The sequence below is a fragment of the Python bivittatus genome, unplaced genomic scaffold (assembly GCF_059951505.1).
Source record: "Python bivittatus isolate LINGU-HERP-01145 unplaced genomic scaffold, Pbiv_v1 ctg000480_np1212, whole genome shotgun sequence".
Taxonomy (NCBI): domain Eukaryota; kingdom Metazoa; phylum Chordata; class Lepidosauria; order Squamata; family Pythonidae; genus Python; species Python bivittatus.
In genome coordinates, this window is record NW_028277075.1 from 69,322,263 (window position 1) to 69,349,740 (window position 27,478).

General features: G+C 38.8%; 1 protein-coding gene across 2 annotated transcripts in view; it reads left to right on the forward strand.

The window, feature by feature from the left end:
- Positions 1–27,478, forward strand: part of SYT7 (synaptotagmin 7) — a 236,344-nt gene that overhangs the window by 199,091 nt on the left and 9,775 nt on the right. For both annotated transcript variants that reach the window (XM_088146197.1, XM_025165022.2), the window contains 4 exons: positions 8,029–8,299; positions 11,608–11,777; positions 13,003–13,117; positions 15,843–16,042. In XM_088146197.1, the coding sequence (XP_088002323.1) occupies positions 8,029–8,299; positions 11,608–11,777; positions 13,003–13,117; positions 15,843–16,042 (756 nt within the window). The remainder of the gene's footprint in view (positions 1–8,028; positions 8,300–11,607; positions 11,778–13,002; positions 13,118–15,842; positions 16,043–27,478) is intronic.

The window sequence follows — 27,478 nt, forward strand, 5'->3', positions numbered from 1 at the left end:
TTCCTCAATTAGGATTGAGAAGTTGTGGAAAATTTGTCTTCATGAGAGTTATCAGCTGACACCTCCAACATTTTTTAATCAGGCTGAAGAAATAGCTAGATCTCCCTCACATAAAACACGGGCAATGTATGTCATGTGCTCCCCTCTTGTGGTGGAACTGGGAAGAGCAGTCCTAGAAGTCAGGTAATCTTGGTTAGAGGGGAGAAATGGAAACAAGGGGACCTGGTGATGTCTGACTGAATATCCATATTCTGAAGAACTGTTTCATAACATGGAGCGCAAGACAGTGTCAATGATCTTATTCATTTCAAGCCTTAAAAAAAAAAAAAGAATGAGAAAGAATGCACCTTTGAAAAGTGATCACATCAGAATTCATACTTCGTGAAACTGCACCAGAATTGTAATCTACGGTATCAGTCCAAAGGCCTCCTAAAGGCCCGTTGAGAGAAGCAAGGTATAAACAGTTGAGAAAGAAGATTTGGGGCCAAGCTTTCAAATACTAGGAAGTAACTTTTGGGGGTTATGTTTCCTGGTTTAAAGAAGTATTCTGCACTGCTTCTTCTAACAGTATTAATAAGGACTGAATGCACAAGAACTGAAATTCAGTTATACAAATGCTCATATCAGGGATGTGTGCACCATAATGCATTTAGTAGTGAAAAAAGTATACAACATAGGAGTAAAATGGTGGACAAAATTGTATATATTGGAATAAATGGATAACAGAAATACATCCACATTAAAAAAAACAAAGCTGAAGTTTTCCAGACTACCTTCAGGCAATCAAGATATTGCCATGAAAAAGTCTGTAGATCTAACTCATTTTACTGCCATTAGAGATTTGCAAGATGCTATTTAATGGTCTCCTATGCATTTCAACAGGCTCCCTACATGGCTTTCTCCTGCATTAACCTGTTTCTAAGAGCTTTGACATGTCTTTTTATAAAGTAGCCTGAGTGAAATGTCTTAGTTCTAAAGCCTCCGCCCACAATCTGTTCTTCTTGTTAGTAGTCTCCTCTCCTTGCCTTCTGCCTCCTATTTATGTTTGATCGTGAAGCCCTGTATTATTCAAGTCACTGTAAATAGTAATGTCCACAGCTCTGCTATCAGGAGTCCATAAAGGAAATGGAGCAGAATGCAATTGCTGGAGGCTAGAATGTGGCTTGGACTAAATAGCTCAGTCCAGTTGGATTTTCAAGTGGATTATAGAAGAGGTATGTTCTGCTAAAGTCAGTCCTTCTCAAGTAGTGAAGAACAGCAGAAAGGTGGTAAAACACAGATGTTTCTTATTTAGTTTTGCTTTATTGCATTTGATTCTTCTAAAAATTCTATGTTCCAAAACAGATGCTGGAATCTGCATTAAAATTCCTTGTTTCTGTGACCAGAGAGCTCATCTTGTAGCACTGGGATGCCCTGTGCAAATTCCTATGTGCCATGATAACAATTAAGCAAATTTAACCCTATTTCCTCACTAGTGAAATATAGCATCTTCTGTTCAACCACCATTGTGTCAGAATAATAGCATTGAGAAGAGGCTTTGTATCACTTCAGAGATGGCTGGATGACGCCATGAAGATACTGTAGGTCACCAGTGTAGAAGTAGACTAAGTCGAGAATTTCAAAGAGATGCAGTAGCCTGTTCCCGGTTCTCTCTCTCACAATGCAATTCCCTCCAAGAGTTTTGTTTCAAGCAACATTTCTGTGGACAGCTGACTTACCTTCTTTAGGTAAGATGGCTAGATGCCAGAAAAGAGTGGGTAGATTTTAGCCAAGTGTATAATAAATTGCATTCTTTAAAGGGAGGGAAGGTGTCAAATCATGCAGACTGGGTTTTATCAGATAGGGCTTTGTGCTAGGTTGCAATGGCAAATGTAGAAGGTTCTTAAAGCTTTCGGGGAAGTACAAACAAGCAGATGTTTACAAGGCCACTAGCTAAGGGATCCATGAATCTCACAACACAGAAATATTTTTAATTTAATACATTAGATTTATATTTCCAAAAACAGAGAATTCACAAATGCTTGTCTTTTTTATGTACCTTTCCCAAAGATATGGTACGTTTTATTTATACAATGCTGTAGTTCTAAATAGTTATTTATATATAACTTCCCAAATGCATGCTGATTGATAACCATAAACATTCCTTGATGGGAATGAGGATGCCATTGAATTCCATATATCGCTGCTGTCCATTCTACAGCTGGGTGCACTCTGGCAAATCACAGCACTTTGAGACCGAATAAATCATCAAAGTTATCAGTTACATCCCTATCTGATGGGGCTTGCTTCTGCATAGCAACATGCTACAGTAGAATTACGGCGTAGTCCTGTAATAAAGAAGTTGCACACCTCCCTTTCATTAGTGCATGTGGTTTTAGTAAGGCTTACCTGCCTTTTAAACTCTGTTCCCCCATACTTTCAGCCCATTAATGGGACTTATAGAAAAAGCTGTGAAGAACAAGGGCATTTAGGGTGGCTATGTTTCTTGCTTTCCAGAGGCTAGTTCATTTTTTGAAGGACTGTCAGAAGAACATCCTCTGTCTGAAGAGCTGTAGACCTGCCTGGTCCAAGTTCAGTTCAATGATCAGTATTCAAGTTGCCCATCAATGCGGAAAACTTATTCAGTAGACTGAGCAGGCAGAGAGATCACCTGGAGAGACATAGGTCTATTTTACTAGTTAAATTTTCATCTGCACCTATAAATTGCCATGTCTGTGGTTTTTGCACAGTTGCATCCTTTTTATTATGCCTTTTTTCTTTTCTTTTCTTTCTGTTTTTTTTTTCCGGGGGGGGATATAAACATCCTAACCCTACTCTTGGGTTTTCATATTTCCTAAATTCTCTATTCATTTTCTCCCAGGATCATAAAATTTCTCTATTTTACATTACATTTACATTATATTCATTACAAGGCAAAAAAAAAAAAACCTCACCCTCATATGACTTGTATTACAACATTGTGAATCATGACCTTTTAAAATGTGTTGAACATTTCAGAAATACTGTAATAAGGTAATGAGGAAGACTGTGTCACTGGGGATCTGAAATTCTGTGCTGTTTTGCATCTCAGGCCTAAAGAGTATGCATCCCCCATCTAGTTTGAATTGTCCAGTTCCTCAGCCAACCCTACCCATGGTTGTCTACAGTAGTTGAAAGGACTTCAGATCCCCAAGAGCTATTTGCTAGTTGAAAGATTGTCTTGTTCTCAGCTGTTAGGTTATGAGCAGTTAAGTAACATAAATTGGGATTCAGTTTAGAGTCTTGCTAAAGTAGATACCAAGGAATTTACAGTCAGTCAATTATTTGAAGCCAAAACTGTTCACCCAGATTTCAAGCATTATGGGAGGGGAGGAAAGCAGCAACAAAAGAGAGGAAGTCTTGAATACTAACTCCCCAAATGCCAAACTGTAGTCCAAAGCTGTGTGAGTCCACCAGCACCATCAAATGAACCACAACTGCCACAAGGTAAAGTGTTCTGACGTCAAAATCACAGACACCAGGTTGCAGGAGGAGTCAGACACTCAAGTACAATCCAGTTGAAAGGTTGAAGCCAGTAGCTTCAAGAATCTCTGAATTTCCAAATGAAATAGAAATGCTAGTTATGTTGATGAGCAGTTGCTTCCAACAAAGCAGATAAATACCTTTTCAATCATAGTCAAGCCTCATCTCATTCTAGAGTTCAGAAAAGTGACTGCCTGCCTGCCTGCCTGCCTGCCTGCCTGCCTGCCTGCCTGCCTGCCTGCCTGCCTGCCTGCCTGCCTGCCTGCCTACCAGCAAGACCAGTATTGTTTCACTCTCCCCTTCTGTTGTCTTGTTTTAGGACTTGACACATGGCCAAGGTCTCATGGCATTTCATTGCTACAGTATCAGGCTGATTGGCCTCCTGTGCTACAAACTACTTATTAGCATCAGTTTCTGCTGGCTAAGAGTGGGACAGCATATTGGTTCTTCAGAAGGTGACTTGGATAGCATGATGGGCAGGCTTTCAGGAAGGATTTATTTAATTGGCCCTCTCAACACTCCTGAAGCAAGCATATGGCTCAGAGCCAGGGCCCCATCCTAACTGACAGCTCCTTGGATAAAACCAAAGCCATGGACAAGAAATCCAAGATAAACTGTTTTTCATTTCTACTAAGTGGGACATGTCAGAGTTCAACTCTGTCCTGTCACCTCCTCATGAGATTATCTTTAGAGCAAGCACAAAGAAATAACTCAAGGAGCCTAGGAGCAAGATTTGGTAAAAATGCATAGCAGAAAAGTTCACTAAGAGAATGTAAAGGAGAAAAGACTCTGCAGAATGCAAATAATCCCCTAGAATAGCTTCACTTAAAATAGTGGAGACTATTTTAAAAAATGAAAGGGTTTTCCACCTTAGGGGAAGGCATGAAATGTATGAACCCAACAGAGAGTATTATTACAACCTTTAGGTGCATTTTATCTATTTGTAACTGTATGAGAAAGTCTATTGGAACTACATAACTGCTCTGCATCCCAAATGTTATATACAAACATAATATAAATAACTGCTGGGGACTCATATCTTCCCAGTATGTATGTGTATTGTACATAGGTAACATAGGTAGTTGCAAACTTACACAAGATAATTTTAACTTCTTGCCAGGATTGTTTTATGTGAAGTTCACTGAGAATGTTGTGGCTGCTGAGGGAGCATCTACAAATATATAAGCTGTCTGGAGTATTACCTGGTATCCTCAACTTGAGCTTTTTTTAAAAAAAAATGTTTAGACTCTTTAAGTTTGGCAGGATATATTCTCTTTTAGAGTGCTGTGTATGTCCCTTAATATTTTGTCCTTCTAAAGGCTATCTGAACCTGTGGATGGGACATAAAGTTGAATGTCCTTAAGTGGCTCCCTATTGGCTTGGTTGCACTCCTGAAAAAACTGTTGCATCTCTGTCATACTGAGAAGATGTGGGTGTTTTATAGGCTCACTACCAAGCATTCTCTCCCTTGCAGAACTCGGTTCCCTGAGCTATGAGACGGGCATCTGGATGGATCAGGCTAAGCACTTTATCATCCACTTTATGCTATGACATAAAGATACTGAAATAACAGTTAGCTTCCAACCATGACTGCTTTCGCAGAGAGATATTAAATAAAACTTTCCAAGTGGTACAAAGTATGGGCCTTTTTTGCAATTTACATTACACAGTGCTATGAATCCTACATAGCAGGTATAAAAATAGCTTGGATCCACTGCAATTTGGGCAGGGCCTATACTGGCATCCCTTTTATTTCTAAGAACCATTGTATCGGCTTGTTTTTTCTCTCAAATGAATTTTGGGAGAATACAGCAATAGTATCTGCCATTTTTATGCCACAGGATAATATGCACCAATTCAGGAAATGTCTGAGTTGAAAAGATCATACATGTTTTGTCACGTGTTTATAGTGCAAAGCACACACCAAAAGCCACTTACAGCATTCCAGTTATAAGAGAAGCAGGAGGATATGCTAACATTTCAGGTTCCTTTTCTGAAAGTGCACATAAGCATACAGGAACTTAAATGGCTTTATTTAGCAAGTGGAGCTGCTGGCGGAATCCAGTGAGTTTTAACATGAATACTCTAACTATTCCCAACTGAGTATCTGTTTATGGATGTACGGATAAATAACTTCAGGGTAAAAAAACGAGTTTTCTTCCCTGCAAATTCCTTCCCTCTTCCTTGTTTTGTTTTCAGTGTTGGCTCCTGGCAACTAGTCCCTGCAGTTTTCTTGGCAAGGTTTTTCGGAAGTGGTTTGCCCTTGCCTGCTTCCTAGGGCTGAGAGAGAGGGACTGGCCCTTGGTCACCCAGCTGGCTTTGTGCCTAAGGCAGAACTAAAACTCCCAGTCTCCTCATTTTTAGCCTGATGCCTTAACCGGTACACTAAACTGGCTTTCTCCCTCTTCATTACCTGAAGTCAAAAAAGAGGAGGGGTGAAGTGTTGCTAAACAGTTTCTAGAGTTTTAAAGGTACCTCACGTGATTCCTTGGCTTCCCTAGAAAGAAGAGTTCATGTTGCCAAATTAGAATGCATGTAAGTAAATTAACACAGGGAACACATAATTACCTTCAATCTTATTATTAAAAGAGTGAGGATAAATGGAATAAAGAGGAGAAATCAGTATAAGGAAAATGGATTGTGGAATGTTTCATGTGTGATCCAGAAGTTAAAATACTAAGGGAAAATTGACCATAGTGCTTCAGCTGTTGCAGATTAGTCAAGGAATGTACAGTATCCAGGACATTGTCTACTCTTGTTTTGTGGAATCAATTTCAGTAGTGAGTAGTGTAGAATGTTTTATCAGGTAGTAATCCTTTAACACCCACCCACCCCCACTTTGTCCATACAATTTGAATCATTCTGTCTTGGACAGGAAACAGAAAAGTTCTTCCACAAGAACCAAAGCAGGAATAATTCCTTAGTGCAGAAAATTACCTGGGGACCTATATGCAATGGAAAAATTAAATACTAATAATGTCTTAATTAACATTAACAATAACACAGAAAGCATGTGAACAGGAATTGCAAATACGGGTTGAGAGAACTGAAGCTCATGGGCCTTTCAAGCCCAGAGTCAGCAGCCTTGCAGGTAAGAAGAGATTTGGGAGCTAAAGTCCTAAACCTTGTAGGTTTCCTGTCCTGCCCACCCCCCAAATAATCACACAGCAGGTGGTGGTAACAGGAGTGAATAAAGGCAGCATCAATACTCTGGCCAGCAGACACATGTCATTCATGTTCCTAACTTAGTTAAGTTGTAGTTTAGGGACTACCAGCTGGGCATGTACATCTTAACTTTTCTAGTTTTACATGAATAGATAGTGCCATCTGCAAGAAAATAGTACTTATTGTAAACTAACTGTTTTTAGAATCAGAGCAGCTGAAGCAAACTCCGTTGTATCTCTGATAATACCATAATTCAAGTGAATTTAAATATGAAATTGCACATGTTCAGAATATTTCCTCTGATCAGGATTCATCACTGGGTTTATATATTTATTCATACTTTAACTATAGGGAATGTAAAAGCAGTTGCGGAACATGAAATCTCAACAGGTAGGGAAAAAGAGAAACTTAGCTCCTTGCATCACTGAAACTAATGCACAATGTCATCCAAATGGAAGAAGGGCTAAAACCATTAAGTCCAAGATCTAAAATTATTTGTCTGCACCAGTGAATAACAAGCAGGAGAAACAGCACCACCATCTGTTTGCGTGTCATGAGAGATAGTGACGCTACACATTTTTTCCTGGCAATTCAAGCACCACTGAAAAATGAGAAGTCTCTATAGAAGCCCTTGCGAATAAACAAAATGAAACAGGAAAGCACTGTAGGTAAATGGAGAACCCTTCCTGGTCTTGATCCAGCCTCTGGGGGCTTATAGTGAAGTCATGAATGATATGGAGGCTGGAAAGTGAGATAATTACCAAGGAGGTTGGAATAGTAGTTGGTGACAGTGGGACCAAGTGTTTCTGAGCTTCCAGCTTCATGCTTTACTAATGAGTAGCCAAGTTATACTGTTCTCAGTAGAATCTGGTTTTCTTGGCCCTGAGGCTCACTCCCAGTTAAGTCAGTGATTAAATAGAGCTTATGTTAACAGTATCTCCTTACTATATTTATTTCCCAAAGCTCTTTCCCTTCCAACATTGCTTATACTTCGGTTTTTTAAGTGTTATTTCTCACCTAAGGACATCAGGCAGCTTGGAAATGTCTCAAGCTCTCAGAATCAAAGAACTGCAGGAATTTGCTTCTCTTTTCAGAGTCATTGACTAGAAGAGAAATAGGATGAAGCTGACTGTAAAAGAAAATGTTCTCTTGGAGTAATAAAATATAAAGCATAACATTATTATTACCTTATTAAATGTAATAAACCATGAGAAATGTGTTCCTATCAATTGCTCATGTTTAACCTAGATCTATACTAGCTAGCACAGCAAACACCTCTGAGGGTTCTTGTGTTTAAACATTACTTGCTACAGAAGATAAACTTCCCATACCATTGTCTTTCTATTTTCCCTTGCACTATAGCTATCCCCTGGATCTGAGGATGATGAGGGACATGACAGCTCCAGCCGAGAGAATCTGGGCCGCATCCAATTTAGTGTTGGCTATAATTTCCAGGAATCTACTCTGACTGTCAAAATACTGAAAGCTCAGGAGCTGCCAGCCAAGGATTTCAGTGGCACAAGTGACCCTTTTGTCAAAATTTATCTCCTGCCAGATAAAAAGCATAAACTGGAGACAAAGGTGAAAAGGAAGAACTTAAATCCACATTGGAATGAGACCTTTCTCTTTGAAGGTAGGTAAGATGGTCTAAGTTCAGGATTCTGATTATTGAAGTCAAGGCTTTGCTGAAAAATCTATCTCATGCTTCAGTTTTCAACCTGATTGAAGGAAAAGAGTTGACAGGCAGAATACGTATTCATGAATAGGAAAAGACAGTGTGTCAGAAGGAGACAGATCAGTTGTGGTAATCCTTTTGTCCTAGACAGAATGTCTCAAGGTTGAACATTTTGACATTTTGGGGGGTTGCCACTTTTGTCCAGGTAGGACAGAAAGAAAGGGTGAATGATGTTCACCACTCTTCCTGCCTTTTTTCCCCAGGGCTGTTCTAAATATTTCTGAAGAACACAAACATGACTGAAGGCTGGGAGGGCTTTAGTGTGTACAGATCCAACGTTTCTCCTAGTGTCCACACCATAATCCACCCCCTTTTCTCTTTCCTAATGTTAGAGTTCTAACATGGGAGAGGTGACAACCATACATTTCATCACTGGAGCAAAGAAGACATGAAGATATAAGCACTGACCTGCTGGGTCAAACTGCTGCCCCATCTTCTCCAGCAGTCCATTCTCACAGCAGCCAACCAATTACACAAGAAAGCCCATTAATCTCCCAGCAGGTAGCCTTCGGAGACAGACACACTGCCATCAGAACTAACAGCTATTGTTCCCCATGACTTCCCTGAATTGGTCCAACACTTTTTTGAAGCCAGCCAAGCTGGTAACCAGCACTCACATCTCTTGGTAGAAAATTCCAAAGCTCAATTATACATTGTGTAAAAAAAAATTACATTGAACATCTAACATCAGACGCCCCCGTTCAGACTCAGACTTTCTGACTTTCTCTATACTATTTTAACACTATCCTAGAGGCCAGAGGATTGCTGTCTAAATAATTTGATCTGATGCCTCCATTTTCTGCTGACAATTATACTAGTTATCATATTTGAGGTATATTTCCACATAGCACTATTTCCATTCCCCTGTCCCTCCAAACCATATTGGAGCCATTGGGTGATTATCTTGAATTTCATAGAACAGGCAGGGAGCCTCATGATCAGTCAGTGCTCTCTCTGACTAGCTGATTGGGAGGAGAATGCAAAAAACATTCTTCAATGACTGCCCTGCCTTGAGTAACCTGGAGGTCTTGGAGAAACAAAAATGCCTTCACTCCACATTAAAAAAAAATGCATTGCTAGTCCCCAACTCCATTTCCGGAATATATTGTATTGTGTATGTTGTCTGGCCATTTACAAAAAAATGTAGCAGTTATTGTAAAGGAGAGCGGCAATGCTGCCAAACTATCATTCCCTTGTTGCTTTTAAAAGCCTATGACTACCATTGATAATGAAAAGAAAGAAATCAAAGAGAAAACTAAAAGTGCAAGAAAGGGAAAAAAAGAAAAAAAAAAGATACAAAAAAGTAGCTTCCCATCTTCTTTACAGCAGTTATAAGTACAATTATAAATTTACCTCTTACTCTGTGGTTACAACCTAACTCTCTTCTTTCTATAATCTATCCTATCTAATCATCAAAACCATAAATCATAAGTTCATTTTTTTCTGTTTCACACAAAAAGTCCATAGGGGGTTTCCAGTCAGCAATAAAAGTAGATATTGTCTTTTCCTTGATCAAAGAAGTCAATTTAGCCATCTCAGCAAATTCCATTATCTTCACCAGCCATTCCTCCATTATTGGTAATGCTGAATCTTTCCATCTTTGTGCATACAATAATCTCACTGTCACTTGGGTATATTTCCAAGGATTTGCAAGTAATCAGAATACTGTATAGCTCAAATGAATTCCATCAGTATTTTAAAGTAGAATCATCAAGATAATGTGTATTTGACTAGTTGAATGGAGAAAAAAAATCTGAGCAGTTGTTGTGAAAGAAGGCTTGGGAAACGATCCAGCTACCATTCCTTTTAAGGGCCTATGAATAGAATTGCATGTTAGCTGAAGCCCAGAGACCAGGAGGCAAGATAAGGTAAGAGTTTCCACCTGTGGAAAAATAGACTGTCCACAAGTTGTTCAGAGTTCATTGATGTAAACAGAAAGACTGCTTTTTTAATATTTCAAACACATGATTGTTGAACTAGAAATTAATTATCTCAGCTGCCAAACACAGATGAAGTTGAGGGAGCACAAAGCTCCAGAACTGAGTTTGGAACAATGCAAAAAACAATGGGATGATTCCACATGAGAGTCTTCTCAGTCTCCCAACATAATAGGGACATCATACTTGTGCCACAATAGCTATAAAGAATACAGTATTGACATGGAGGTCTATGACAACAGTTTTTTAATATCATATCAAGAAGGCATTGCTACTGACCACCCCCACTAAAAGCTGAAAACAAGTATTTTTGATATTTTAAATATGGAAATGTGCATGTACTGAGGGCATAAGGATGCAATTGTTATGTATTTAGTGGCATTTGAGGATTACGGGAATTGAAGTCCAATGTACTGAAGAATGTCAGGCTGAGGAATACTGCTCTAAATCATTAATCTATCACATTCAGCATCAAGTCATACCATGGTCCACCTATTTCATCTGGTCAGTTTGTGCTACATATATACCTTATGTCGCCTTTACTTTATCTAATTGTCTTGCTTCCTGCCAAGTCAGATCATGCCCTTATTCCATTACATTTAGTACCAATCTCCAGGGAAACAGACAGTGTCTTACCTTTTCATAGAAAGAACAAAATCTTTCACTAGTAATCTAGGTGCAAATTATGGTTGGGGACCAGTTTTTTCTCTAGCCAGTTCCCTGAAGCATCAAGTTGGATTGATAAAACGTTATTACTACTCATTAATCTAGAAGACAAGAGCCAGTCTGATGTAGTGGTTAAGGCACCAGGCTAGAAACCAGGAGACTGGGAGTTCTAGTCCTGCCTTAGGCACAAAGCCAGCTGGGTGACCTTGGGCCAGTCACTCTCTCTCAGCCCTAGAAAGAAAGCAAGGGCAAACGACTTCCAAAAATCTTGCCAAGAAAATTGCAGGGTCTAGTCCAGGCAGTCGCCAGGAGTCAAGACTGACTTGAAGGCACAGGAAAAAAATATTGAAGACGAAAAAACTTATTCAAGGCTACAAGATTATCTGTTAGTATAGTCTCCACTATCCTCATATGAGTTGGGCTATTCATGGATTAACATTCTAAAAGTACATTACCATGGAAAAAACTACCGTGTACAAGGGAATGACTGTCTTCAGCTGAAGCCAGGTTCACATTTCAAATTCTTGTTACTCTGGCTGACTGTATTTCATTTCTCTCTCCCCCGCCCCCACTTTTTTTCATCTGCTCCTTTGCTTTTGACAGGTTTCCCATATGAGAAAGTGGTTCAGCGGGTGCTGTATCTACAGGTCTTGGATTATGATCGGTTTAGTCGTAATGATCCAATTGGGGAAGTTTCCATTCCTCTCAACAAAGTGGACTTGACTCAGATGCAGACTTTCTGGAAAGATCTAAAGCCATGCAGTGATGGGAGTGTAAGATACTACCTTTGCTTTGCAACCTGTTTTGGTAAAAGTATCACCGGCTGACCATATGATTACAGCTGCACATTTTACCTAGCATGGCAAGAGTATACCAAGGTTCTGAAGCACTATTAATGAGATCCTTCCTGCTTCTCTTTATAATCCATTATTAAGGTGTAATGAGCATGAAACTGAGCAAACTCAGGGAGGCAGTGAAGGACAGGAAGGCCTGGCGCAATATGGTTCATGGGGTCACGAAGAGTTGGACACGACTTAACGACTAAACAACAACAACAACAATTAAGGTGTAAAACCTTAACGCAAACAAGCTGTCAAGTATGGTTATAGATACCATTTAAGGCTGATACAGTGAGTGGAGGAAGCCTAACCCCCACCCTCAATGCTTCTGAATCTACCGATTATTTGCCAGCAGCACAAAACACATATAGACAGTTTGCTGGTTATACTTACTGAGTGTTTATTGCTGAAATCAAGAAACTATCTGACAGAGAAGGTATCCCTTTGCTTTAAAAAATAGACTATAATAAATGCTCTTAAAAAGCATTCCATTTTTTCCAATTCACTCAAGATTAGAGAGCAAGATTATTAATCTTGCCTCCCCTTTGAATCCCCATTCTCACTTATCCTATCCTGTGGAAATCCAAACTGGTATTGCTGAACATAGTCACCAGCCCTAAGTATTGTTGGCCTTGATTAGCATGAATACAAACAATTATTTCAGCCAATGCCAGGCAAATATTTTTACCAGTTAGCAGAAGGGTACAAAAATAGGAGCTCGGGAGCTGCATATGTCTTACCAACATCCTTTTGTGGCCCCTGTAGATTTTTTTACAAGTGCCTTTGGCCCAATTTCTGCATTGCAGAGGGGCTAAGGTTAAAAGAGTGCCTTAAGCCTTGCAGATATTCAAAACACTCATTTCAGCCCTTCAGATGCCTAACGCTCTAGCCTTGCCTGCTGTAGGAGTGCAATCCTCATTAAGCCACACAAAGGATGCTGTGGCTCTTGAACTGATGAAAGTTATGTACCCCCTAATTTATCATCTGTTTCTGATGGAAATAGGTGGAGCTGTATTCTGTATACTGTAGAATGAGCAGACCAAATTCTGAGGTATGCTCAGAAGACTTCAGTTCCAAGTGTAGTGAGTCTTTAGAAGGGGCATCAGTGATGTCAAGCATTAGACAAGATTTTCTCATCTCTGTTCATTCTTCTTTCTAGGGAAGCCGAGGAGAGCTACTTCTGTCCCTTTGCTACAATCCTTCTGCTAACTCCATTGTTGTGAATATTATCAAAGCTCGGAATCTTAAAGCCATGGATATTGGGGGAACATCAGGTATTGAATTCTAGAACAATAGCAAATAATCTCAGGTCAAAAGTAACCCACAAACTAAGAAAGCTTTATTTTTTAGAAGCTTGGGCACTTAAGTTTGTGGTAAATCTGGTAGAAATCTATGAAATATCAGGACCCCTTTGATGATCAAACCTTTTCACTCCAGCTATCCTCCATTATGATACAACAGTCAAGTGTTATTTATGTTCTGCATCTCCAGCTAACAGAGATGATGTGGCCTTACCTCATCCAGGGTTCTGTGTCTCACAGGAGAAATACTAACAGAATCTACCTGACCCATTACCATGGCAGTATTTCATTTTCATGGACAGAGGTCTTCTTTGATGACAGAATATGATCTGTCTCTTCAGGTGGTTTGTAAAACAACAGTAAAAATAGCAAAGGGAGGTGCCATGTAGCTGAAGATTCCTTTGAAGTGCTGGAAAGGCAATGAATTTCAGTTCAATTTCTATAATTTAAAGTGAAAAATAGGTTGCCTTTTCCATGTCCCAGGGCGTCATCTGAGGACACATGATGTGTCCTTCTTGCTGAAACTTTAGTTGAGTTATTACTGTATAATGGAGAAACCACTGGAGAAGCCCATGTACGCTATCTTTACTTTTGTGAGGGAAAGAGGTAGACATAAAGCATGCAAAGTATTCAGTGGGAACAACAAAGAACACTCCCTACTGATACACACATCAGCTCCATCTTTGCAAGGAGTTTTGTTGGTTCATGGATGAAAGGACAAATTCAAAAGTTTCCTAATAAAGTGTCTTCAAATATCATCCTTCCACAGGAAATGCTATAACAGAACAGAAGAGTAGTTCCCAATGCAATAAAATTTTAAAATCCACCAGGAGTTCTAGAAATTTCTCTGTCCTCTTATGGGAGGAAGATTTCCTTCTTGAATTCCTCTGGGATGGTAAAGGAAAAACAGGAATTTTGGATAAAACCTTTAACTGCAGGAATCAGCAACTTACTAGCAACATGTTGGGTTTATGACTCAAAGTCTGTGCTGCTGAAATTCGGTGGCAAAATGGTCAAATTTTGGCAATGTGGTTTTGGCTGGTTTGTTTTTATAGATTAAAGGTAGAGGTATTTGTGTGTGTGCATCTGGGTGTCCAATATTCAGAACCGGTATTTGGAACAATAGCATGGTTCATTCTGCATCACTTTAGGATACTGATTGTAAGTGGGAAATGACAGAATTAACTAATTATTTAAATAACAGACTGGAAAATTATCCATGTATAGGTAACCTTTTGGGTTTCAAGAGACATTGAGTGGTGGGTTGATGGCTGCACATCTCCATGCATAAAAGCAGAGTTGATCAAGTGGGGAAAATAGGCCAGGCTGTTTTTGGCTCCACAGCTCATAGAAGAATGGCTAAAAACCATATGTGAGTTTTGAGCTGACAGTTGCCTTCATCTGGCTTGAAACAACTTACAGTGTAAATCACTTTCTGGAAATGAAGTATACCTTCTATTGTATTGTTGAAGGCTTTCACGGCCGGCATACGATGGCTGGTGTGGGTCTTCCGGGCTGTGTGGCCGTGGTCTTGAAGTTTTGTTTCCTAACGTTCCGCCAGCACCTGTGACCGGCATCTTCAGAGTGCAGGAGCACAGACAGGAGCAGTTCTCTTTGTGCCCAGGGTGATGTGGCCCTTTTGTGGGTATTTATAGAGATCTGGGGGGGTGGAAGGGAGGACTTGGGGGGTGGGGGTGGTGGCTTGGGTTACTGAGTGGCTGGCTGCTTGTTTTGGTGTCAGAACCTGTGTGTATCTTCCTGGGGATTAGGCAGGGTTTTTTCTTCTATTGAATTGTTAATGAGGGGCTGCTGGGGGTGATTAGCAAGTTCATTGTGTGAACTGTTCACATGTCCTGATGGTTGAGCTGAGTTCGTTGACCTTTTGCAGGCTGTATTTTTCAGGATTGGTAGCCAGGTTTTGTTGATTTTTAGACTCTCCTCTTTTTTATTGAAACTGTGCTGGTGTTTGTGAATCTCAATGGCTTCCCGGTATAGCCTGGTATAGTGGCTGTTGGTGTTGTAAATACCCACAAAAAGGGTCACATCACCCTGGGCACAGAGAGAACTGCTCCTGTCTGTGCTCCTGCACTCTGAAGATGCCGGTCACAGGTGCTGGCGAAACGTTAGGAAACAAAACTTCAAGAACACGGCCACACAGCCCGGAAGACCCACACCAGCCATTATACCTTCTATTGCTATGCAGTATTTCAGATTTGATTTTTAAAAAATGGTTCAGAGTATTCAGGAGGTTGAACATATCACTTTTTTGCAACTCTTTAAAGTAGCTGTGCCTTTTCTGAGATTGTATGACTGTGCTTGGAAAGGGCATGGCTGCCTTAAGGAATTGCAGACAAATACTACACTCATGCCCCTAAAGGCTCCAAAGCACCTTTTTAGGATTGAATCCTAGTGGTGCATAGCCTTAATAACCTTCAGTATGAGCCAAGTTGGAATGTGGGATGCATATGGAATGAGCATCCATTCATTTTCCTATATCGAGGTTAAATTTACAATTGGACCTTTCTGTATAAATAAATCTGAACCTTCTAATTTCAAATTTAAATAATTTCAAATTATTGTTAGCAGCTTCAAGTAAGAGTGATGCCTAAGTAGTGGCATATTAATTCTTGCTCCCTCTATAGTTTCCTCTGTCTCCTCAGTTAAATGCTGGCAATCATGTCCATTTTTCTTGCACCAGATCCCTATGTGAAGGTCTGGCTGATGTACAAAGATAAGCGGGTGGAAAAGAAGAAGACAGTAGTGATGAAGCGATGCCTGAACCCGGTGTTCAATGAATCCTTCATCTTCGACATCCCCACAGAGAAGCTGAGGGAGACAACCATAATCATTACTGTCATGGATAAGGACAAGCTGAGCCGGAATGATGTCATTGGAAAGGTGGGTCATCCCTTTGGCCAAGGAGCTCCTGGGATTTCACTCAAAATCTCTTCAGTAGAGGACAGGAAGGGCTGAGCTGTAACACTGGAGGGGGGGCTGGATGAGGGAATTCCCCAGAATACAATGATATCTGGTCATCACGTTTGGATACCAACATTTTTCTACTGATCTTGTGATTTTCAAGCAGGTGTACAAATAGCCATAGCTGATGCAAACATTAAAACAAAAATTAAACTCAACCAAAGTCCTATGACAAACAAAAAATACACAATAAAAGCAGATTATAGTCAGGAAACTTCAACATCATCAACTGGGAAAATTGTGCTACTAATGACAGGAGCCTGAACTTCCTTTATTCTCTTCCTCACAGAATCTTCCATGTAAGTTGATAAAGTATTTGCTTCCTTTGCCTGAACTGGTGAGAAATCTGAAAAAAGATGTCACATCTTTCAGGGAAATTCACAGAAAAAAATAGAAATCAGTAGACATCATGAAGGAAAAATATGCTTGCTTATCAGAATTTAGGCTTTACGTTCCTCCTCAAATACTCATGATTTCCTGTCAGAAGTACTGTTAGTGCTTTAGTTTCTTGCAGTTTTGCACAAGCTGAGCCCCTCCATGTATATTTGATCAGATGGAGATTAGAACTCCTTTTATGATGGATGTAGGCCAAAACAACTTCAGGCCACTACTCTCGGAAGTAACTTTACGAAAAGAAGCATTCCCTCTCCCTTTGCTCCCACAGCTAAATGTTCATAGTAGGAGACAACAAAAAAGAGGGTAGGAATTAGACAATCTGTAGGAATACAGAATGAAAACTAATGCATGCTGATAATGGAAGTTGAAGTTCCTTTCCAAGTAGGGGTGAGGATTAAAGGATTAAGCCACAGGCAGAAAAGGATGGATTATGACTGAAATTTGGTAGCAAAATGGCTGGACTTTAGCAGTATTATTTCAGGCCATTTGGGGGTATGGGGTGCTCAAGTATGGGAAGGGCAGAGTTTTGGCTCCAAAGGCCTCCAGCTCCCATTTTGACCCTAACACCTCCCGCTGAAAATTTTCAGAAAAACATTGTGACATTGGATTCATTCCTGAAGCCCTCCCTAAGAGAGGGAGGTTGAGGTGTGACTCTAAGCTATTCATGGATTGTCTACTCCTAACTTAAGGGATAAAAGGCCATCAGCAGACACGTATGGAGAAATAAGGGCAGAAAGATAAACTAAGAAGGCGGCAAGGAGAGAAATTTGTCTTTATTATACTTCCGTAGCATTTCGGCCATCATATTTTTTTTATAAATAAAAGTGAAGGTATCACACAAATATAGAATGATATGTTCTCAGGCAATTTTGTAAAATTTGTGTGCAGTATCTATTTCTTTTTTAGGAGCAAGCCGTTGAAGGAATAGCATTGCTAATGACTAGCAGGGAAAAAGTAAAATACATCTTCCCATTCCACCACCATTCTTCTGCATCTGTTGTACACATGCATATGTAACATATCATTTACCCCCAAGTAAGATCAGCTATATTAAAATTACCTCCTGATGGGTGTTGTTTATTTGGGTGCTTCCATATCAGTATTCACCAGTCTGGTCATGCAAGCTGAGGCCTCCTGACATTGCAAGTAAAAAGGCATTGGGTTGTTATTTTTTCTTTTTCTCCTTAATAAATTTTCCTTGGTAAAGGAGGGAAAACAAGGACTTCTGGGGCAGGTATGGCGAACTGAAGATGGCTCTGCAAAAGCAGAGCTGACGACTACAGCAAAGACCAAGGAACTGGTGAGTAGACTGATTCCCTGGAATCTCTCTGGATAAGGAGAAGCAAGAGATTACTTACATGTGCTCCAGACAGCTGCTCCTTGGGAGGAGACCACAGGACAGTGGTTTTCCACGGGTCTGAGTGCTAGGAGGTGACAGGGTCAACCATCTTGCTCTCAATCATGGCAGAGACTTTTAAAGGACACTACGTTCGCAAATCTCACTTTCTAAACTAGAAACTAAATTTGGAAATTCCCTATTAAGTATTCTAAAGATATTAGAGACCTTTGGAATGACAGGCTTGAAAAGTCTTCAATGAGTTTATGTCCAACTCTGAACAAAAGAAAAATTAATTACAAGCTTAAGAACTTAAAGAATTTGAAATTAACAGCAAAAAGCTAAATAACATTTTGATCTAAAAAATCAGTTATAAATGGATTAAGAGTCCTGATAAATTTGGAATATTGACTTCTACTATAAGATTGTGGAATTAACTATAAAAAATAAACAACTTCTCATGGGAAACAGACTTACGTTGGTTATCCTGGCAATTGAAAGTCATAACAAAAGATAAGTGATGATTTGAGAAACTGGGTACTAGAGGGAACTAAAGATTTTAAGCAGAAGAAAAAAAAATACAAAGCCTGATGACATTTAATACTGGGACTTACAGAATGATACAAAATGTTATAACTTTGGAAATATTAAAAGAGATCTTTGAAGAATGGAGCCAGACATTAGTAACTACAATATCAACATTGTCAGTAATGATGTCTGCCTCTATGGATAGACTATTTCTAAAAGATGTCAATGAAGAAATGAAAGTTGTGAAACAAATTTTATCTGACAGAGAAAGTACCAAAAGTGGAACTACAAATGCCAGGCCAAGAGAATGATTTGGAAAAGGATGCTTTACTGGATATACTAAAGAATCTGGCTGAAGTTTTAAAATTAAAAGGGAAATACAAATGATAAACCAAGAGAATGACCTGGAAAATGTTTTCTTATTGGATCTACAAAAGAGGCTTGTTAAAACCTTGAAGAAATCTCTGCAATGGGATAAAGAAGGATTGAAGAGAAATCAAATCTTATGACAATATTTGATTGAATTAAAAATAGAAGTAAGGGGAAGGAATATAAAGTTGGTTTATTTGATCAAGGTTAAAATAAGACATTTTGTTGCAATGTTCTGGCAACCCTTTATGGACTTTTTGCTGACACCAGGATTGAAAAGTTGATGTTTTATGGATTTGCTTATAGATAAGGGATGGGATATGGGATGAAAAGGTATCTGTTTAATCTTATAGGGTGTGAAGAATTATTAAATTGGTTTATACTTGTTGTGATTAAGGTTGGAAGCCACCTTTATATATTTCTTTTCTTTTTCTTTATTATATTCTCTCTCTTTTCTTTATTTTTTTTCTTTTCTTACACTTTTTATTCTTTCTTTCCATTTTCTTCTATTTCACTAAGTTTAATTTGTATTAGTCTTTACTACTGTAATTAAAATTCTTAATAAAAATTATATTTAGGTAAAAGAGGAAAAAAATACCCCAAAATCACAGAAGAACGTGGAATTGCTCCAGATGAAGAGCAATGTGGTCTGATCCCTGGCATAACGTTCCATGAATGGGGTCATATGATTTTGCTATAATAGCCTTATCTGGAAGCATGCTTGCTTTCTGTTTTGAAATGTGAAAAGCAGCAACTAATCAGTCCACATATATCCTACTCTGAGTAATCTAATTGATTGCATTAATTCAGATACATTATAGTTTTCTTTTGTCTAGCATTTCACTTGTTTTATCTCCAATCAGCATAATATTTATGTACAGTATCATCTGGTCGGTTGAAGTACTACCACACCCTTCCTCTGACATAACTCCTGTCAGAAGTTTTTCATTCTTGTTTGTGATAATGAGGACTGAACCTTCCTTTCAAAGACTTGACTTGTCTTTCATTCATAGTTAACTACCTGAATCTGCATTCAAAAACCAATCAATTGTAGCTTAATATTCAGAGCAATCCTAACTCCCTTGGGCAGCCATTTCAGAAAAGGATGGATGGGATAGATGGTCCATTAGCTCTAGTGTTATTGGTCTGCCTGCCACTTTGAGTCCTAAGTATATTTCTAGTGTTCCTGCCCACAGAAGTCAGCAGAAGACCCTGGAATATTTCAAGGGTTGGTCAGGACAGACTTGGATCCAGTTGTTTGTTCTCTTAGAGGGCCCTGAGTCTTATTCCCCACAACGCCAATCTGGAGATTAGGTAACTAAATTCTCTCCCCATTAAAATCAGTTGAAGTGGGATTTGATAAAAAGAAAGCAGTGCAGCAGGAGAAAAGACAAATTTACTCTAGTACATCCAGACATAGCTTCTGCCCTTGCTAGCACAAGCAAGTAGTGCTTGCAGCTTGTTCCACCTTAAATTCTATGCCTTAAATGTCTACAAGAATAGCATGGAAAAAGATTTGTACTAAGTATATCTTGATTTGCCTCAAAATATTTCTGCAGTCCTCATCCTTCTGGAGTACAGAAAATTTGCTTAGGATAAACTTGAATCTAGTTAAGCTCTATTTATAAAATGATATAAAATGAAAGTCTCAGATAAATGCAGAATATTGTAATCTGAAAGCAGTAATGAATCAATTCTTAAGAATAAAACTTCTAGAAGAGACAGGATAATGTGCTGCATAATAGCTTCGCAGTAGCAATCTTATTGTTTCAATGTAAATGAAACTTCTCTTAGCTTTGGTGGGGCTGTTCAGAGGCATTCTGGGACAACTTTGGTTGTGTGAATGTATTCTCACCAAGCCTGCAAACCTGTCTTATTTCAACACACTGCCAGTCCATCTAGCTTTAACTGAAGAGCACAATTCTCCAGGGTCTCCAGCAGAAGTCTTCTGCTATTTGGTCATATTAACAGTTAACTGGATATAGAGCTTTGGGTATTCTATGTGCAAACAATGTGTGTGCTGCCAACAAGTACAGTTTTTAGTTGATAGAGATATCACAGCTGGGTATTGAGATAATATTAAGTGCAAATCAAAACCAACATCTTAACACAATTCCTTGGCATGTCCAGCAGTTTCTGCTACAAGTTAGATCAGCATTCTGGTTTGAATCTGTGCACAGTGACGCTACTGAATAGTCTGATACTGTGTCTTCTGCTTTAAAGCAGTTTGTTGAAAATGTTAGTCAAATGTACCCACCCAGAGCTTAAAATTCTGTACTATGGCATAGTAGTATAATGCAAGCTAGATGTCTGGCAAAGCAATCACAAAATTGTATGTCATGCTTCCTTACCCTATGCCATTTTGCACCCATTTTTTCAACAAGGTCAATTATCCTTTGTGATTTTGCTGTTCATTGGTATATAACAATTTAGCTTAATTAACTTCAGGAAATATTGAATGCAAAATTTTAGTAGCAGAGAACTGACTTCTTGTTTTGAAATGCTAATTTATACCCAGCACATTAAATAAATTAATCAGCTTTAAATCTGATTTACATTAAATATATATAATTCCATTCCCGTTAATGTAATGATGATAAACTGACATCCTAATCTTGATGTTAGATCTGTGCCACAAAGAGCAAACTACTCCATAATACAGCACGATGTTAAAACAAGTGACATGTAGAGTATATCAAATTAAAATCAACATGAACTCGACATCAATAGGATGACAATTTAAGCATAACAAAATTGTAGAGGTAATGCAAACTTGGTCTGGTTTCTAGGAAATTACTGATCAGCTTTGCTGCAGACACCTGAAGTGACTTCTCTGTAGAGAAGTCCAATTTCCTGAGGAAGGGAAGCAGATGCATGATACCCATTCTTTACTTTCATGGACTGTTCCTATTTGGGGTTGCAGTAAGGAGAAAACCAGCTACTGTCAGCCCCACTAGGTAGACTAGACCAGGAAATCAACTGCACAAGAAGGCTAAAACAACTTTTATTGCAATTGGCAATAGTAACAGAACCTTGCAAGTCTGATTATGCTGTACCTCCTTCTCCTTCTTATAGCTTAATGAATCAGGAAGGTGTCTGCCTGAGCCATTTCCAAATGTTATCTCATTTCTGTGGACTTAAAAAACATTTCAGCCTCATTTGCCTGGGTCATAGTTCCTGTATATCTCTGTCAAAATCTTTAGTCAGCCCCAGATTATCTCATGGAACCTCTTTAGATGACCTCAGTAAATGTGGAGGTTCATATAGATGGAGGCAGTCTTTCACACAGCCTGGACCTAAACTGTGTCAAAGATAACAACCACACTCTGTACTTTGCCTGGAAATTAATTTTCTGCCAGTGCAGTGCTTTAAGCATAGGCTTCTTAATAATCTTCCCAAATATTTACAAAAGTATAGGAGAGAAATGTAAGGAAGGAGGGATTTAATTCAGATTCTGATTTGTAGGGAAGAGATTCTGAGTAGAGTTAAAGCTAAGTTTCAGTTATGAAATCCATGGTCAGTAAATGGAATAAAACACCAAGATATCAACTAAAAAGCAAAACTTACTGCAATTCAAGTATTAGAATAGCTCAGCTGCTTCAGCCTTTGCTAAAACTATGTGACAATAATGAGTGACTGAATAATTGTCATTATTGTCAACCTCCAGTCAAGTTATGAAGTCACACTGCTTTGAGTGAGAGTCAGAAAGCTCCATTAGTGATTCTGGAAGACAGATCTTGGCTGTCATTGCGGGGGAGAAGATGACACACACATCCTCCATGCAGCAGTATAGAAACCCAGTTGATAAAAATAACTAAATCTACCACAGGGATTAACACTTCTTAGCTTTGCCATATAAACTAATTCTGACACCTCCAACACATTTGTGCAGCAGAAGAGGAATAAAGGCTGGGTGGTAGCTGGTGTGGGTGAAAAATTCCAGCCAACAAGACAACACTGTTAGCTTCATACTGCAGATGTGAAACCCAGGGGACTTCTGTAGGAGTCAGAGCCTGGAGATATCTCTCTGTGTCATAACAGTTGTGTCTGCAGCAAACCACAATGCTGCCAAAATGATGACATGTATGTGGTGATGTCATCATGTAAATGCTGCCAATATATATATGTAGCCATATGTACATATGTTGTGGCATTTGTTTGATGAGCTTGTCTCATATACTTTGTTCTTGCCGCCACCCATCCAGAAACTCATATTTCCTAACTTAGTGCCCTCCAGATGTGCCCATTGTATACAACTAAGATGGTCATGATACTATGGAAGATGGATTTATAGTCCAGCACATTGGGAAACCACCAGTTTAAGAAACACTGGTCTAGAGAAACCTCTTGTCCCTCAGTGGGTCCATGGTGATTATAATAATACATTCAGATGTCATGCAGTTCTCTAAAATGTATCACTAGAGCTATGATTTTATTAGGGAATGTGCTTCCTCAAATGTCAAACCCTGTCCCTATCAAAAACACTTATTTGCTCTATCAATGAGGATGTTCAGTTTTCTATGGCATTGCCTGTAGTTCCTCTTTTATCCAACTCTATCATATGCCCAAGCAAATCTGATTAACTACTTCTTTGTACCTTGAATGTGTTCATTTTTCAACTGTGTAGACTGATCTTCTCAAGATACTATATGCAGCTTGCTCATGAAGGAAAAAAATACCTCTTTGGGTCTTTTTCTTGAAGACTGACAGCTGCTTCACATGGCAATGAGATTTTTTTGAGGTATTCACGTTCAGACATTCCTTTCATATCAGATGAAATCACACAGTTTGAAACAGCATGCAACTGGAAATACAATCACACATGGTTCAACTGCATCTAATCAATGCATGTTTTGTGTTTATCTTGTCTTCTGTAACTTAGTTTTCCTTTCCCAGAAAAGTGTACAAATTTATTTACTTTGTTTGGCCATGTGGAAGAAGGTTTCCCAAAGCCACACCATTCTCTCACTACCACCACTTGCATGTATGATCCTGGGCACCAAGGAATCATTTACTCAGCTGCTGGAAACTCTTCCCCATACCTAAGTTCCCAGCTACCTTGTATGTTTCTATCTAGAAAATAAGCATTTGCTGTTTTCTTTTATCCTCCTTCTGATGGTATTGTCATCAAGAAAACAAAAAGAAGGTAGGATCAAGGAAACATGCTTGGAAAAAAAATGCTGTTGCATCTCTGCCCTTGTGCCACAGCCAGGAAAGCCTAAAACAGCCAAGCCATTGGATTAGCAGGACTGCAGAATGATCAGGGCTCCATCATAGCTTTGGCCTAAAGCATAGATATACAGAGTGGCAAAACACTGTAGATGTTAGCATATTTCCCCTGTGTGGGTCATGGGGGCTATTTTAAAAGGAGGGATTTGCACGGTATTCATGCATCTGTGCATGAATACAGTTTAATGGTAAATGGAACAAATGCTTGATCTCAGATTGACACCCCTACATTTCACAGTGTGTAAATAGGGCTAAAATGGCATTTGCCCCTAAAAGTAGAAGTAAAAACAATGGCAACAAAACCAATAACTTAATAGCCAAAAAATGTCTTATATGTTTCATCAAATGATAGAAACTAAGTAGAAAACAATGTGGCTTAGTAGATCCCTCTAGGCAGGGAATTCCAAATAATGCAAGTCACCAAAGAAAAGGCCCTACCCCTGCAGTCACAGTCACACACACACACACACACACACACACACACACACCCTGCAAAAGGAGCAGCAATAGTTTAGGACTGTGAGTCTTTTTTCCATGCCTGCATGAATTATGGATATTAGCTGCCAGCTCATCCAAGTAGACCATGTCCTTGCATGCATGAGAACTTAGATTTAGTCTCTAGTTCCCCTGTTTGTAATGCTATCAAGTAGCAGGCCTAAAAACCCCTTTTCTCAGCAATTTCCACAAGAGTACTAGTTATTTTTCCAGAGCTTTTATGATAGTGTGGGGTGGAGGAACTGTAAAGTTAATGTCTCTGTCACTGGTGACAGAGATGACATTAACTTTACAGTCCCACCACCACCACCATCATAAAAGCTTTGGAAAAATAGCTAGTACTCTTGTGGAAATTGTTGATATCTTGCATACTAGAAAATCAATCCCTTTATTAAGACATTTTCCTCCATGCTTTTCTTAATACAATCTGTAGATGGAGATAATGCATAACCATACATTCATACATTCATACAATTTCCATGATCATGGTAGATGCCAAACATTTGTAGCTGTAATAGTGGAAATTCCTGCTGAGTGATTACAAGGGACCATAGAGAATAACTACACTGTCAGGAAAATACCTGTATGAAACAGCCCTTGGATACCTATAGATGTGAGCCCAGTGGATGACTCACATTCATCATTCTGTCTCCATCTTCATTTTCAACTGCTCTTGAAAATATTATTCCCCCCATCAATAATATCCAAGACAGAGAAATTATACAGTAATAAATGTTGGAAATGCCATGAAACAGAAGGAACATTTTACCACATGTGGTGGACATGTAAACAAACTCAAAGTACTAGAAAGATATACATAGTACAATGAAGAAAATTGTGGAATTCAATTTGAAATGAAACCCCAATTCTTCTTACTGGGTATAATCCCAGAAAAAGTCAATAAGAAACATCACAATTTAATGTTTATGAAGATTCTCAGTCATCCAGGTGTAATTGTCTGGAGGTTGAGTCATGGCAACTGGACTTCTTTTAAGTTTATAAAAGTTAAAAAAGAAAAGAAAAGAAACCTAAAAAAGAAAAGAAACCTTGAAGAAGTCCAGTTGCCATGACTCAACCTCATCACAATTTAATGAGATACATGCTCATAGCACCAAGAATAAATTTTGCTCAATACTGGAAGAAAGATACAATTCCGACAATATCTGATTGGGAACTTGAACTTGGAGAATATGCAGCAATGGCAAAATTAACAGTATATGTTCACAACAGAGGTTTAACCAAACTTAAGCAAGAATGGTCCCCATATATACAATTCATCACACAGCATGGCAAATATAATCACTTATAGTCGGGCTTCTAAGGGGGCCCAAATGTTTATAAATATTGTAAGTTAGCAGAAAAAGAGGGAAGTTAAAAACCAAATAGCCTTTTTTCTCTTTCTTTTTTCTCTTTGTATTTTAATCATTGTCGATTTTGCTTTGTTCATCTTTTTTTTTCTTTTTCTTTTTTTCCTTCAACGTGCAGTAAGAATACAATGGAGACTTTAATGCTAAGTAATCAGCTTAAGACAGAAACCTTTATTTTATAACAAATACTTTGATGCAATCTGCAGCAGTTTTTTAATGTTACATTCAGTTCTGGATGAAAAAACTAAATAATCTAATGCTCATTAACACTCACATTTTAAATCATAACTAATACTGATATAATACTCTCTTTTTTAAAATCTTCAATGGTCTAAGCTATCTAAACATTAAAGTGTTAATAATCTTTTATCAATACTGTACAAATACCACTGTATCAAAATAATATAATGTATTATGTATGTTTTACCACAATATGATAAATAAGTTTTACAATTAAAAAAAGGGAAAAAAAGTAATTCCCATTGCTATATTTTAAAATGTAGGAGTATATGAAGACAGCCATTTTGATCATGTGCCAAAGGAGAATCTGTATTGGATTCTATGGGAATGTTTCCAACTTATGTCTGTTATATATACCCAGATGAGCTAATGCTTTAGTTAAAAATGCCATCATAAAATATAGAAATCCAAACAAAATAATCCTCTGATCAAATCTTAAACCAGGTTTACATAGCCTGACTGCACCCATGCATCAACAAATGGTACTTCTGACTACATTCAGTTTAATATGTAAAACACACCAAGCAAAAGGTCTTCAAGCAGTTGAAATATAATCTTTGCTTAAAAAGGCAAATCACAATTTTGCAAAAAAAAAAAAAAAAACTTACCCTTTAAATTGCTTGTGTGAAATAACAAACCTATCAAGGGAAAAGAAAAGAAGAATCCAGGCTTTCTTTGACTGTTTCCCTCATTCTTTAACTTCCTTTATGCCGATTTGTCAGAAACCAGCCTTACTAGCCTCTTGGACTCTCAGGAGCACGGAATATCCACCAGTTAGTCTGGGGCCCTCTCAGGCATTGTCCTGCTCTGGGAAAAACAACTCCATTTTCCCACAGCTCCATTCTTCTGTATTTCCACTTCATCATGCCATAGGACTACACTCTCCTACTCCATAAGGAATTCTTACTATAGATAAGCCTTGACTTGACCATGCTAATATTTACATTTCCACATTATACACAAGATCCATTTTAAGACAATAGAAACAGCCATGTTTGTTAATCGTGTAGCTGGGTAAAGGAATGCAGAGCTGACCTTGGGGAAAGTATGAAGGAACCACTGGGGCGGCAGTGGGGGGTGGGGGGAGGAACAAGATGTTAAGGGGCAAGTTGAACAAATGATTGTACAGTCCAGAAACAGGAGGAAGTGGGAGAAAAAAAACTCAGAATAGCTCTGTCTTGATTTTGTTTAGTATGAGATGGGGTAGAGGGAAACTTGGACAAGCTTTCAAGATTCTGTTATTCTACCCAACCACAATAAAGTAGCATCCCCAGAATCCCTGAAGTGTCTTGTTTATTGACCTGGCTGGCCTAGCTTGAAGGGCTGACATCCTGCCCATCTTGGGAATAAAGGAGCCCTTTAAGCAAAATAAGCATGGGTTTAGGGCACCAAGGG